We start from the raw sequence: 14,588 nt of genomic DNA on the forward strand, positions 1-14,588 counted from the left end.
TTTTTTCTTCAGGACTATCACAATGGGTGATACCCAGTCCGTATGCTCAATCTCATAAATGAATCTTGCATCTATGATTTTCTAGATTTCCTCCCTCACTATGAGTGCATATTTGGGATTCATAGGGTAGGGGCATTGACGTACCAACTTGGCATCATCTAGCATGGGGATCATGTGCTGTACTACTTCGAAAGGCACCCCTTTCATGTCAGTGTACTTCGAGGCCATGCAGTCTTTGTATGCTTGTAGGTGAGTTATTAAAGCATTCTCCTGCTAGGGGCGAACCCCACAATGAAGGCCTTTCTCAATGTCTCCAGTTGACTTTCTCTTCTAGGGTGAGAGCCCTGTACCATTGGTGTGCTTTGCCATCCAAGCTACAACCAAATGCATTGGCCATTTCTAGGTCCCCAGGAGAACCAGAAGCTTCACAAATTTGCTCAAATCGCTCCACGTGGGAGATCGGGTCTCCTTCTCCAAGGAATTTGGTCATTAACTTGGAGATAGCTATGGGTTGGCTCCTTGAGGGATTCCAACTCCTATGGGAAACACTGGGGCAGGTGGAGGTGGTGTGTCCCCCCTTCCTAGGGCATTCACCAAGATGCACATTGCCTCATTAGTTAACACTATTTGAGTAGCTGGTGGGGACAGTGTTGTTGTGGGCCTAATGAGACGTAGAGTTGGCCTTAAGCATGGCCCTGGTGGTGGTATCCACGTAGTTGCTGATACTGGCATTGGAATGAATGTGCCAAGGCTTGCATTCATTGGTGCAACGGGTATGAATGGAAATGGACGTACTCTTAGAGGAGGTGGATCTTGGGGCATGGGAACAGTGGTTCCATGCAATGGGTGATAAGGTTGGAACTATGGTGCCCCATAGTTGACAAAAGTTGGTGGCACATGGGCTATTGGGGGTTCATAAGAAACCCCTCCTTAGAAGCCTCTCGCATCCCCTCGACTGGGATCTTGCCCTTGGAGTTCCCTCATCCATACATTTTCATCGTCCATGCATTCCCATTGGGGAGGTCTTGCAAAGGAGGAGGGTCTAAGGTCTGCGAAGTGGTTTCCATCCTAGTCTATGGTTTGGGAGTTGGATGTTGCTAACCTTCCCTTCCTGGCACTTGCAAACATACCAGCAAAGGGGTTCTCCATGTCTGCCATTTCTGTTCAGCCTAAACATCCGAACATGTTGGAGAATGTACCTCTTAGCCTGGATGCAACCAAAGGTGCAGGAGAGTTGGGAGAGGCCACACTAGTGAATGGGGCTTCAGAGCCCTTGGACCCGAGGGGTCTTGCATTACCTCATCCAAGCTCTAAAGATTTGATTTTTCATACATTGTTACATGTTGTCCCTCATTTATAGGGCCCTAGGGCTGATTAGGAGGAAGAAGGGATCGAAGAAGGGAGCGAGGACGCAGAGAACTTAGATTAGTTGTAGAAGTAGTGCTAGCTACTCTTTTTTATACTTGAAGCCATTGGCTTTGCTTCATGCCTCTCTTGTATACACTCCTCTTATTTTTGAAGCCACAGGATGTGGCTTGGCTTCGTGCTATATGTACATACAAGCACTTTTTGGGCTATGAATTAATATACACTTCTTTTATTTTTTTGGCTTTCAATTTCCTTATGCAACGTTCTATTAATGAATGCCTTGTGAACTAAATGTTTTGAAGTTGTAATATTTTATTCGGAATTGTAATCGTCGGGTATAGACATGCTTGGAACCATGCTTATTAAAATGTGGTTGGCTGTAAGAATTGAATTGCACAATGTGGAAATGGGATTCTTGTAACCACATAGCATACACAACATACACAGCATTCTGTTCAACCACACAAAATTCTTATTTTATTTAAAAAAAAGATTATGTAGAGTATCTATAAGTGTGTCTATGTATGCATCTTTCTATTTTTTTAAAAATTTCTATAGAGCGTCTAAAAGCGCGTCTATCATCAGCGTGTCTATAGGCACGTATGTCTGTTATATAGACGCGCCTATAGACGTGGGTGTGTAGACGTGTAAATAGATGTGAACGCGCCCGTAAGTTTTTTTTGAAGTTAAGGAAACACGTCTATGGGTGCTTTGTGTTGTTGTGCTTATGGCCCGATTTTCTCAGTTCTGGAACATGACAAACAATTTTAAGATGATGGGACCAAACATATGTAGAAGTTCTCATGTCCATGGTTTAGGGGTTGGGTTTGCATCCGTAGGGGGCACTTTGCATTCATCTTTGTTCTTGATTGTGTTTTTCTTCATTCCCTGAATACAATAGTCTCAATAAAAGTTTTGATCCACTCAATCTAACAAGTCCCAAACTACCAGTGTCTTATAACAATCCATTTGTCTTACAATAATCTACCAAAATCATTAGCCGAAGTGATAGATACGAGGCTCAAAGCTTATGATATTACAATATCTCCGGAGGTGCATCGATTAATGTCATGAGTGAGAAGACCATGATAGATGTTGATTTAAAATACTCTAGTACTACCTCTCCTTATCGCATCAAATTGGCTAACAACACTAGGGTAAAGACCTTGGGAGTTATGAAGAATCTAGAAGTGGATGTATGTGGAATTTCTGTGTCGACTACTTTTCAGGTGATCCTGACTAAGCCAGATGCACGTGCCTATCCATTGATTTTGGGAAGGCCCTGGCTACACAATGTGAAGGCTGTTTAAAAGTGGGATACTAGAGAATTGATTTTGTAGGAAAATGATAAAAGAAAGGAAATAAGTGGCGGGTTTGTGTGGACTTTCGTCCTTTGAATGCATGCACTAAGAGGGATCATTTTCCTTGCCATTCCAAGATGAAATACTAGACCAAGTAGCAGGGCATGAGATGTATTCTATATGTGATGGGTATTCTGGGTACTTTCAAATTTGTATTCGGGAGGAAGATCAAAAGAAAACATCATTTGTCACACCTTGGGGAGTTTTTTCTTACAGAGTGATGCCTTTTGGGTTGACCAATGCACCAGCTACATTTCAAAGGTTCATGAGTCAAGTGCTCGAGCCTTACTTGGGAAAGTTCATAAGGGTGTTTTTGGATGATTTTTGCATTCATTCTCAGCGCATAGATCACATGGAGAAGTTAAAGATGGCCTTAGCTACCTAGGATTGATGAATCAAAAGGGTGTCTAAATCCTAGCAAGTGTCATTTGGCTCAAACAAAAGTAGTCTTACTTGGGCATATTGTGTTTGAAGAAGGCCTGCAAATGGATCCTGACAAGGTTCAAGCAATCATGGCATTGCCAAGTCCTGAGAGTGTTAATGGTGTTTCTTTCCAATGGGGTATGGAGCAATAAGAGTCTTTTCAGCAACTTAAGGAGGCCATGAGTAAGGGCCCAATATTGAAGCCCCCTGATTAGTCTCAAGACTTTTATGTAAATCCAAGTGTATCTTTGCATTCAGTTGGTGTTGTATTGCTACAAAAAGGAGAGGTAGGTAGAATGCAACCCATCTATTATGCTAGCCAGCAACTTACAGAGATGGAAACAAGGTATGAAGAAATGGGGCAGCAAGCTCTCTCTTTGGTGTTTTTAGTCAGAAAAATTTGCTCCTATTTATTACCTCGACCATTTTTCTTCCTTACCTCTCAATTTGTATTAGCATATCTAGTTTGCAAGCCTAATCCTGGGGGGAGATTTGCAAAATGGTTGTCAAAGCTTCAAGAGTCCTCTTTCTATTTTATCACTAAAAATACGACTAGGTCCACTATGGCAGATTTGCTCATAGGATCGCAGGATCTGAGAGAAGAAAATAAATATAAGGAGGACATTAATGGTGAAATGGAGACACCACCAATAGCTTTTTTCTTGTATTTTGATGGGGCTTTTAGTCCTTCACGCCAACAAGGAGCCGAGGGGATGGTCTTGATGAATTATGAAGGTCAAGAAGTATGGACTAGAGGACAAGAGCTTCCAAGTACCACATCTAACAATGCAGCTGAGTATAATGCTTTGATTCTTGGTCTGAAGGGTTCTCTTCAAAGTCAAGTTAAAGAATTGGAAGTAAGAGGAGATTCTCAACTTATTATAAAGGAAATGCAAGGGCATTACAAGACAAGAAGTCCTCATTTGAAGGAGCTTAATCAAAAGGCTATGGCAATATGTAGTCAATTTGATTTTTGCAATTTTGTTCATACAAACATAAAATAAAATCAAAGGGCAGATGAGCTAGCTACTCAAGCCATTGTAGTACAAGACTGGGGAGTGGTTTCTTTGGTAGACACTGGATGGCCAAAATTCCAAGATGTTTAGCAATATGTGGAAGAAGGCATGGTTCCTCGAGGGTTAACTCCACAACAGAAGAAGAGATTGGTAAGGAAGGCTTGTCCCTATACTATTGTTGATGACATTCTTTATAAATTGGGAAAAGACAAGGTGCTCCGTCGGGTGGTCCATCCCATGGAGACTAGGAGAATCCTAGAAATGTGTCATGAATGCTCCAGTCATTTTGCTTCAACGAGCACAGCTAGGAGAACTCTTAATGCAAGCTACTTTTGGCCACACCTCCAAAAGGATGTATATGAATGGTGTCGAGGTTGTAAAGTATGCCAAAAGTTTGGAAGGTGACAGTTGATTCCTGGGCCCTTGAAGCCTATTCCAGCATATGGACCATTTGAGAGGTGGGGGTTGGGCTTTGTGGGACCACTCCCTTGCTCATCTCAGGGCAAGCATTATTTATTGGTGGCCACAGATTATGCGACTCAATGGGCAAAGGCGAAGGCCATAGCCAATAGCAAGGCAAGCACAATTGCAAAATTTCTCCTTGATCAAATTTGTTCATGCTTTGGTTGTCCTTTGGAAATTCTCACTGATGGAGGAACCTCTTTTAGAAATGAACTATAAATTAAAGATCTGGTGCATAAGCTAAAGATAAATCATAGCATGTCCATGCCATACTATCCCCAATGTAATGGCTTGGCTGAAAAAACAAATGGATTGTTGTGCAATTCAATGGGAGAGCTTGCAAATACTAAGAAAAGGCATTGAGATAGGCACTTGGTAGAATTTTTATGGGCTTAGAGAACCACACACAAGCTAGCTATTGGGTTTACACCATTCCAACTACTGTATGGAATAGAAGCCATTTTGCCCATTGAATTGGAGATACATAGTCTTCGCAGTGTTGTTGCAAGAAAAGGAGGATAGGAGGATGCCTATGCTCAACACTTGGTACAGCTAGAAGACTTGGATGAATGAAGATTATAGGCCTTAAAAAACTTGGAAGCTTCTCAAAAAAGGCGCAAGGCCCGTTTTAACACAAATTAGGCAAGAAGAAAGATATTGCAGAAGGAGATTTGGTCATGAGATTTGATAGCCATCTGGACAAGCGGCTAGACAAAAAGTTTATCGGCCCATGGGAGGGACCATATCGAGTCAAAAAGAAGTTCACAAATGGAACCTACTATCAGCTTGAGGATGTTGATGGCATGGTGATACACGGATGCACCAATGAGTATCTCCTTAAATTCTTCTATGCTTGACCACCTTGAGGGCTAGCAGACCCTCTCTGTCACACAAGAGGATCTACTTGGGGGGGGGGAAGATGTGACACCAAAAATTGATATTTTTTATTTGGCATTGGTATTGTTTTCTTCTATGTTTGATAAGAGTTTGAGTATCAAGTGATAGCCTAGTGGCTCTCACTTATTTCTGTTTTCTAAGATATTGTATGGGATTGAGGGGATGAGTGGAATGGATCATTGTAAATACCATGTGTATGAATGATAAATACCTTCATATGGGGTGATAGAGTTATTTCTGTATGGGATATTATGGGGTTTTTAGAAAATAGGAAGAGTGAGTCATATAAAGAGGTGGGCTCATGTCCATGTGTTTCAATAATATAAGAGAGGCCACATGCCAAGCGTGTCGAAGGCATGCGGAGGAGTGTGCAGTCAAGAGGAATCCTTCTAGAATTCCTATGTGGAATAAGGAGGATGTGGACATATAGAAAAGAGAGGGTCCCTATGGGCTCCATGTGAGGAGACTCTTGACTTTCTCAATATTTTATGAGTCTTGAGCATCTTTTGATGGGACACATGGCAAGAGTAGCCAAAAAGTATGGATGGTGACATACAGACTTATGTGATTGATGGGGAAAGGAATCTACAAGCAGCAATTGTAAATGGGTGAAGGAGCCCTCCTCTCCCTTTTTCATCATCTCTTCCACCATTAGGCCTCATGTTGTTGTAGCTCTAGTCCCCTCAAGCCTCTTCCATGAGCCTTCTCTCCCTCTTGTAGATATTCTCTTATGTAGACTCTTGACTCTATCTCTCTCTAGTTCATTCTCTCTCTATGAGTAGTCTTGGAGATCCACTTCCTCTTGTACATATGAAACCTCTTCTTCTCCCTTGTGTTTGTAGTATTTTGAGTTGCATTATAGTGGATTCTCACTCTATTGGTAATGAAGGTCACTTCAGGTTCTCTCACTTGAGTGCCTCTTCCCTTTTTCCATTCCTTTCTCTTCCAAAAAGCGAAGTGTTGTCTATTCAGCCACTCATTGTGCATACATGGTTTATCTATTTCCCAAGCCACAAAGGGGGCTCTTCCTCACTTCCTAGGCAACCTCTAGGGGACTTGGATTGTTCATGAAGTCTAAGCATGGAGGTAGTATTCTCCCAAGTCAGCACCAGTAGAAGGAGTAGGTGTTTTTCATGATAGCTTGACCCCCTGTGAGTATGTTGCTCATAACTTTTCGCTCGGTGGTCCGATTTGGACGAAACTTATATAAGTGAGAAGCTCTCGTCAAGGAGAATCCTATGTCTTCAATTATTGTATTAGATGTCAAACCAAAAATCTATGACTCTGTGTGAGTGACTGTTTCTTTTTTAGACAAATTTTAACCCCCATCTAGTAAACTGCCCATATCTTTTTGACTGCTTCTCTGTTTCTTACAGAACTTATATCAGAGCGAAGCCCATTTAAAGATGCATCTCAATATGTGATTGAATATTTTATATCATGTCTCTACTGAAAGCTATGGGTCTCTATGTCTTATGATAGTTTGGAGAGTGTTTTGAGCTAAGTGTAAAGGTGTCTATGAAGGAGGTGCAATGTTTCCTTGGAACCTACCCATCCAACCCAATCATCCCCTTCAAACTCCTCGATATATATCAGTTCATGACATGTTGAGCTGCAATATCTTCTTTTAATAATGTATTGCTCTTCTCTTTGGCACAAACCGGCTTGCTGAGATTATGGCCTTCGCTAATCCTTTCCTTCTCCCTATGCTTGAGAACAACATCACTTGGGATGTTACCATCATCATTCTCATTTAAGGGAGGAAAGTATGGCATGGTCTCTTGGTATAAAAGCTTCTTTTTAATGTCCCTTTCCCAGTGATAACTATCTCTATCACTCAGTTCGAAACCAGTAGGAAGTGAAGATGTGCGCAAAGTTTATTACCCCCAACTTCATGTCACAGTGCCACTATACCATGCTTCCACCTAGTTCACAAATACACTACTACCACTTATGTTGTAGAAGTCACTTGAAAGGAATCTACTATATCTTTCTGTCACAAGTCACACAAGCTCTTACCAAAGAAATTTCATAATTGTAATCCTATGGCATGCACTCCAAAGTGAACATTTTTTACAACTTAAATAAACTAATACTATCAGTTTCTCAACTGTCCACTGTCAAAAAAGTGTGGGTCAATAATTTATTTACTTAGAACTGCCAATTACAAACTGCCTACTGGCTATCAAAATAATTTAACCATTCAAAAAATTGAGCTCACATCACAATATCCAAAGTATCTACCACAGTAAAAAATTGCCAACTGACTGCTATATGAAACTTCTAGTTCTGCCAGTAAAAACTATCCATTGATTGTGAAAAAATGAATATTATAGAGAACACCTTACTTTAATGCTCACCACCCATACCTTTAAATCAATGCAATGTGTCCATGTTAATATTCATTGGCAATTATTATACACCACCAAGTTATTTTCATGTTCAACCACTTCTTTTGCATAGTATCTATGCTATCATTAAGCATCCTAACTACTAGACTTGCTTATAAGCACTGTCTAAAAGAAAAAATAAATGACTCCCAATGGTAAATAATCAGCAAATGACTTCCAATAGTAAGCATAATTGATGAACACATGCTCGAAGAGAGAAATCTACCACTAAATGTGAGGAAACTTTACACAAGGAGTTGCACCACATCAATATTTTGAATGAACAACAACAGACACGCATATGTTTTCAGGTAAGAAGGGATAGAGTCACTGTAATAGAGAGATCCCTATTTGAGTGACAGAATGACAAAACTTTGTAAATCTGCATACTTCAGAAGAACAACCTCAATGCACAAACACCCTGTTTGGATCATGAGAAAAATCTAAAACAATACAAAAGCGAGCGTAAGCGATGATTGCACTATGTTCAAGGCGACCTTCCAACTCTACAAAGGTCCAACGGACTCCAAAAGTACAACTCTGACGATTTCAATGTAGACATGTAAGCAACATCATTGTCCACACCAACCCGCTAAACCAGATAGACATTTCAAAGAATAAGAGCATAGGCACAGATATTCCTTGTCCTGTCACACACCCCTCATGGATGAGAAGAGTGTCATAGAGTATGGAGCATCACTCAAAAAACAGAGCAGAGTTTCGTATGGAAAGGACAATGAATCTTTATTCAAAAGCAAGCATCATTTCCATAATGGCATAACCTCTACAACCATTCATTCACAGACCAAAATAGTTCATAAGAGAATCCACACCTTCAATGTCAGCCATGACAACGTCTGAATCGAAGCAAGAAAAGATAGATGAGGGAAACATAAACCGAGACAGAGACATGTAGAACTAGAAAAGATCTTATATAGAGTCTACGAAAGAGAGAGAGAGCTGCCAAAAGGAGAGGTAGAGGTATCCGAAATGTCAGCACTGACAAATCAAGTAACCGTCTAGATTTTCGAATCTTCTCCCACCTTGCAAACACAATAAATTGTTAGAGAATATTGGATATATGTTAAAGGAGAGGATAAGCCATGAAAAAACAACAAAATAGCCCAAATACCATAAAGAGAACACCCGAATAATGCGATGTGGAGAACAACATAAAAGCCCCACCCTAAACTCTGATCGCACTGCATGCACCATTCTTTTCAACTGCAAAAACTTCTATTTCACTTTAAGGACCCTGCAAACAAACACAGAGAATAGAGAAATGAGCATGACTTGGCTAGCATAAGGAAGCCAACCCAACAAACAGTAATCGAGCCACCTCAGACCACAATCATGCTGCCATCGCCCTCTTCAACATGCTCCTTAACAATGACTTGCGAATAGTAAGCAAGATTGCGCTGTTGTGTGACAGAGAAGAGCCACCGCATTAACATATGTGCAAGAAGGATGAGTGTGAGCCAGAGACAAGGGAGCACGAGAAATGAAGCACCACACAGACGTGCAGGCAAGAGGCGGAGGGGTAGCAAAAGAGGAGCAACCAAGTGAGAAAGAGATAAGGGTTGGATGAGGGAAATAGGGTATCCCTCACCCAACCTTAATGTCCTATTGAACTAAGCATCAGTCCACCTAACTACCTCCACTAAATAGAGTTTAGTGCTAAGAAGACCTTAACACCCACCATTACCACTAATGATGGTTAATACGACTTTTTGATCACAAAATTCGAGCACGTACACAAACAAGGTGAATGATATATATATTATTCATCAGGCATGCCTTTGCCTGAGTGAAATGCACACAACAAGCATTAAATTGGAGGCCCCAAATTCACGAAGGGACGATGAAGGTGAAAAGCAAGAAGGAGATTAGGAGTGTGCCGAGAGGAGTAAGTGCGAATGGACCAAAACTCATAATTGGGAGCGGCCAATGGGAATTTCGAACAACCCCCCCAAAAAAAAAAGGATTTTGAAAGGCCCCAAAATTAAGAAAGGGACGATGAAGGTGAAATGCAAGGAGATTACGAGTGTGCCTAGAGGAGTAAATGCGAATGGCCCAAAATCATTACCAAGGTTAGGAGCCGCCAATGGGAATTTTGAACAACCCAAAAAACAAAAAAATAGGATTTTTCCTTTCAAGACGAAATCGTGACCAAAAAAAATAGGATTTTTCCCTTGCAAGACCAAATCGTCACTCATAGGACAGGCCAAAAATACCCACAATCCATACGCCCCTTGTGATTCTAGAGTCTTGAGAGCAAGCAGAACACAAATCAGCAACGCCTTCCCGTGGCTATGACACATTGTCTTTGTGCTAACTATGGAATCAAAATCAGCTACATGATCAATAAGTTCCTCGACGCAGTAGCACAAGCATGGTCGGCGCTGGGCTGGAACACATGATAGACGGTCGGTGCCGTCCTCGCCGGTGCTTGCACACTTGTCGCTGCTGGTTGGACGAACGTCTACTCGTCTCACTCTACGCGGTTACGTACTCTACCTTTGTGACGCGCACTCTGCAAAAGGAAGAATTGTCGAGTCGGACATGACATGTATTCTGTAGCTGTCCATCAGCCCAATCTCTGGAGGCTATAAATTCTACAAATGAACTTCGACATATGCATCCCATTTCAGTGTAAACTTTTGAGGTAAGAGTTTCAAATAAATAGCGATCATCCATGGCTGCGAAGCACACGAATCTCCTTGCATGTGTGGTGCTATTAGTGTTGGTCGTCGCAATGTCGAGGCGGGCGGATGCTGGTAGGGGACCGGGAGGTCCGGGAGGCTCCGGAGGTCACGGCCCAGGAGGTGGCGGAGGAGATGCGGGAGGTCACGGCCCAGGAGGTCCAGGGGGACCGGGAGGTCACGGCCCAGGAGGTCCAGGAGGTCCGGGAGGTCACGGCCCAGGAGGTCCAGGGGGACCGGGAGGTCACGGCCCAGGAGGTCCAGGAGGTCCGGGAGGTCACGGCCCAGGAGGTCCAGGGGGACGTGGAGGGCAGGGTCCTGGACGCGGCGGAGGTGGAGGACCTGGGGGACATGGAGGTGAACTTCTTGGAGGACCTCGAGGCCCGGGACCTAAAGGACCAGGAGGACGAGGCGGCAAGGGCCATGGAGGTCCGGGGCACGGGCACCCTTGAGCTATACAAAAACGGTGCGTCGTCTTTGCTCTACTTGCAGCGCAGCAGCCTGCAAGCTTACAGCAGCTTATGCTGGGTAATTTGCAATCTCCTTAACGTTTTGTCGTTGTTGTTTTTGACAGCTTGATGTGTAGAGCTGGTGATGGACGGTCCAATGCTGCGTCATGCAAAGAGACGAATGCTCAACCTTCCAGAATACAGACTATCAGTTCTTCCAGAATACAGACTATCAGTTACATAAGAGTAGCCGCATTAGTAGCTACTCTGCTGTTTATCAGTCCGAATAACGTTCCTTATCAGCACCAGTTTCCTGCTCATTGGTTGTACACCGTGTTGAAGTAATATACTACGTTTCAAACTTTCAGTCTCCTTATAATCAAACCTTCCTAGTTGTTGAATGTTGTGTGCCTTTCCTTCATTACAATATTATTACGGTATGTATATACCTCGATCATGCGTTGGTTAATGTAATGACGGACGCTTTGGAAAGCTAGTTCTCAGTCTTGTTATTTTTCTGTTCTAGATGTGTCATGAATTGCATGCATCCCATCAGTCAATAACATATGAAAGCCGGAGCTAGGGCAAGCATGCTGTTGCAATACATTGTTTTCTATCATGCATATTTTGTAATACGTTTCGTGTTTACATTATCTCATTAAAAAAGATAAGAATTTGGCTCTACGGCACCTCCAAAGTTTCATAGATCTTTTCCTTGGACTCGTATGGTAGTTAGGAACTTGGAAGCAAGAAAGAGACCAGAAATTACGTGTCGTTCATTTCCAATTTCCTACCTTTTTTGGAAGGTGGCCTATCCTATTGCAAACTATCAACCTACACGAGTGCACCAAGTTCATTTGTTGACGTGGATGAGGACATGGACTACCAAATGATACATTATATGTTTATCTTCTACTCCTCCAACACCTACCATTCTCCTCTACCTTTCCTCCTCCACCTCCAATTCTACCTTGCAGCTTCTCTACCATGAGCAGGTTACCACACCACTGCCATCACATCACCTTCTAAGCTCTCACTATGACCACTCCTAGTGTCACCAACATGACTACCACTACCACCATCACCTATATTGTCACCATCAACACCATCACCTCCACCTTCTCCACTATCTCTAGTGCCACTCCTAGTCGTAGCACCAACATCTCCTCATCCTCATCCTCCTTCTTCTCCCACTTTTTCATTGTGTCTTTCTATTCCTTAATAGCGGAAGTGAGAGAGGGAGAGAGGGAGAGGAGTGAGGATGGTGTAAATTGCAACATACCTATTAGAACAAATTGATTATGGGCTTAGCATATGGTCTAGACATTATTGAATATAGGACACTCTCTGTAGTGTGACCATATCTGTGCTTGTATGGTGTGTCACTAGTGTGCCACCTATGTGGTCGGTGTGCGACGTATGAGGTAGGTGTGGCTAGATTCTCTAGCATGACCTCATCTATGAGGTGGTGAGAGGCCTTGCCCAGCCTTTATATGTGGCATGTATCTTTCACTATCTATCTATCTATCATCTATCGCATCACTTTGTGCTTCATCTATTGTCTCCATCATGTGATTCTCAGTTCACTTCCTTCTCATCACGATTCCGACAATTGGTATCAGAGCTCGATTTGATGAGCTAAAGGCTGTGGAGGTGATGTTGTGTTGATGCACTCTGTGCGAGAATGAAGGGATCGACATTCCTACTTGAGTGTATGCTATTGTTTTTGCTTGAAGACTAGCTGCAGATATAATATTTAATCGAGTTCTTCTTTTGTTAGCTCACCCAAGCCTTAGGAGCTATGCTGATTATATCAACGAGTCTCAGTGATACTCAAGTGTGACTTTGGATTGCGGGCAAAACTTCCAAATAACACTAAGCAGCCATCAAGCTTCGGAAGGAGCCATGAAAATCCGCACTTAGTCAATCTTGTAAGCAGCGAGAGTTTCACTACAAGTTTGCTACTCCATGAAGGACACTAGTAACATGCTCACGTATTAGCACCAAGTCTTCTATGTAAGCAGTTCAGCAATCGTTTCTACGCATGGGAGAGCAGCAAGATGGCCTTGAGAAGCCTACTGGATGTGGCTTATAGCAGAAAGGCGAGTTGTTTTTGCGACTGCTCCAGGCTACTTACTTTTGAGATTATAAGTGACAAGTTTCTTCTCAATGCTGTTATTTTGATGACTTGCAATAGTGGGCATAAAAGGTCTAAATCTACTGGAAGCTGCATAGCTATGCAACTTGAGCGCCGCCTGGAGAAGATGCATCACGATCTTATTGAGCGCAGTCATGTTTGATCTCTCGTTAGTGTGGTCTTGGACTGAGATTGAGATGCTGCTCAACCTTTCCTATCTGTGAAAACTGTAGTTACTCAACCTTGCATGTAACTTGAAGGCTTTTGATCTGCGTCCTTCTTCCTTCTCATACTGCTTGTTGAGTTCAATATGTCAGCATGCGGCCTGGAAGGATTTTGTTAAGGAGACCTGAGACTTGAAGGAAAGCACACACAGATTTATACCTTCAAAATATGTAGTTTCCATTTCAACTGTTGTTGCTGAAGTTGCCTTGATCTGAAGCTGATACATTGTTCTTAAAATCAAAGATCTGCTTTGATTTTGTGGGTAGATTTTGGAATCCTCTTGGTTTACATATTGCTGGAGTGTCGTCATTTTGAGAGTCTTGCTGTGATTGCTCTACGCAGCTGCTCCTATGGCTGTCATCGACATATCCTTTGAGTCCATTCATGCCGAGAGCTTCATCTACACTTCATTCGGACGGCGGAATGTGCATACCTTTGTATGTAGCAGTTGTGCGGAGGACATCTCTCACTCGAGAGAGAAATATTTTTTCTACCATGGGTTCTCTACCCTTGCTATGCATAAATGAATCTTTATGTGTTTTGAGTAAATAAGGTACTCATCCATGAATAGTCCATCCTAAAATGATATGTTTTCTTTTCTAGTCAGTTGAGTATGCTTGATGTCCATATACTATGCTTGATGTCCATATACTAGGTAGTTCTAGTGACACCATCGACTTGTAAACCAAGATTCCTAGGACTGAGTGACAGGTTGGGGCCATGAGTGTTGCCACATGATGGTGGGCAAGCCTTGGAGCATCCCATGTACTACTGCCGAGGGTGAGGTCATCAATTTATGGGGGGGTGTTAGAACAAATTGATTATGGGCTTAGCATATCGTCTAGAAATTATTGAATGTAGGACAGTGTGTGTAGTGTGACCATATGTGTGCCTGTATGGTGCATCACTAGTGTGCCACCTATGTGGTAGGTGTGCCACCTATGAGGTAGGTGTGGCTAGATTCTCTAGCATGACTTCATTTGTGAGGTGGTGAGAGCCCTTGCCCAGCCTTTATATGTGGCATGTATCTTTCACTATCTATCTATCATCTATCACATCACTTTGTCCTTCATCTATTGTCTCCATCATGTGATTCTCAATTCACTTCCTTCTCATCACGATTTGGACAATACCTATAGGGCATTAGGAGCAAACCCT

At 42.4% G+C, this 14,588-nt stretch overlaps 1 protein-coding gene across 4 annotated transcripts; it reads left to right on the forward strand.

Moving 5' to 3' along the window:
* The first annotated feature begins 10,568 nt into the window (after positions 1–10,568).
* On the forward strand, positions 10,569–11,264 carry LOC147900134 (uncharacterized). Of its 4 annotated transcripts, none has more exons than XM_087377495.1 (3): positions 10,569–10,829; positions 10,887–11,085; positions 11,194–11,264. In XM_087377495.1, the coding sequence occupies exons 1-3, from the start codon at positions 10,689–10,691 to the stop codon at positions 11,196–11,198; spliced, it is 345 nt and encodes a 114-aa protein (XP_087233621.1). In that variant the 5' UTR covers positions 10,569–10,688; the 3' UTR covers positions 11,199–11,264. The 4 variants fall into 4 exon arrangements, with proteins under 4 accessions (XP_087233621.1, XP_087233619.1, XP_087233618.1 ...); XM_087377493.1 differs by having other exon boundaries at positions 10,569–10,778; positions 10,809–11,085; XM_087377494.1 differs by having other exon boundaries at positions 10,570–10,709; positions 10,764–11,085.
* Positions 11,265–14,588: the final 3,324 nt, after the last annotated feature.

The sequence above is a fragment of the Dipteris shenzhenensis genome, chromosome 7 (genome assembly GCF_047967505.1).
Source record: "Dipteris shenzhenensis isolate YYH24624 ecotype China chromosome 7, Dip_SZ_1.0, whole genome shotgun sequence".
Taxonomy (NCBI): domain Eukaryota; kingdom Viridiplantae; phylum Streptophyta; class Polypodiopsida; order Gleicheniales; family Dipteridaceae; genus Dipteris; species Dipteris shenzhenensis.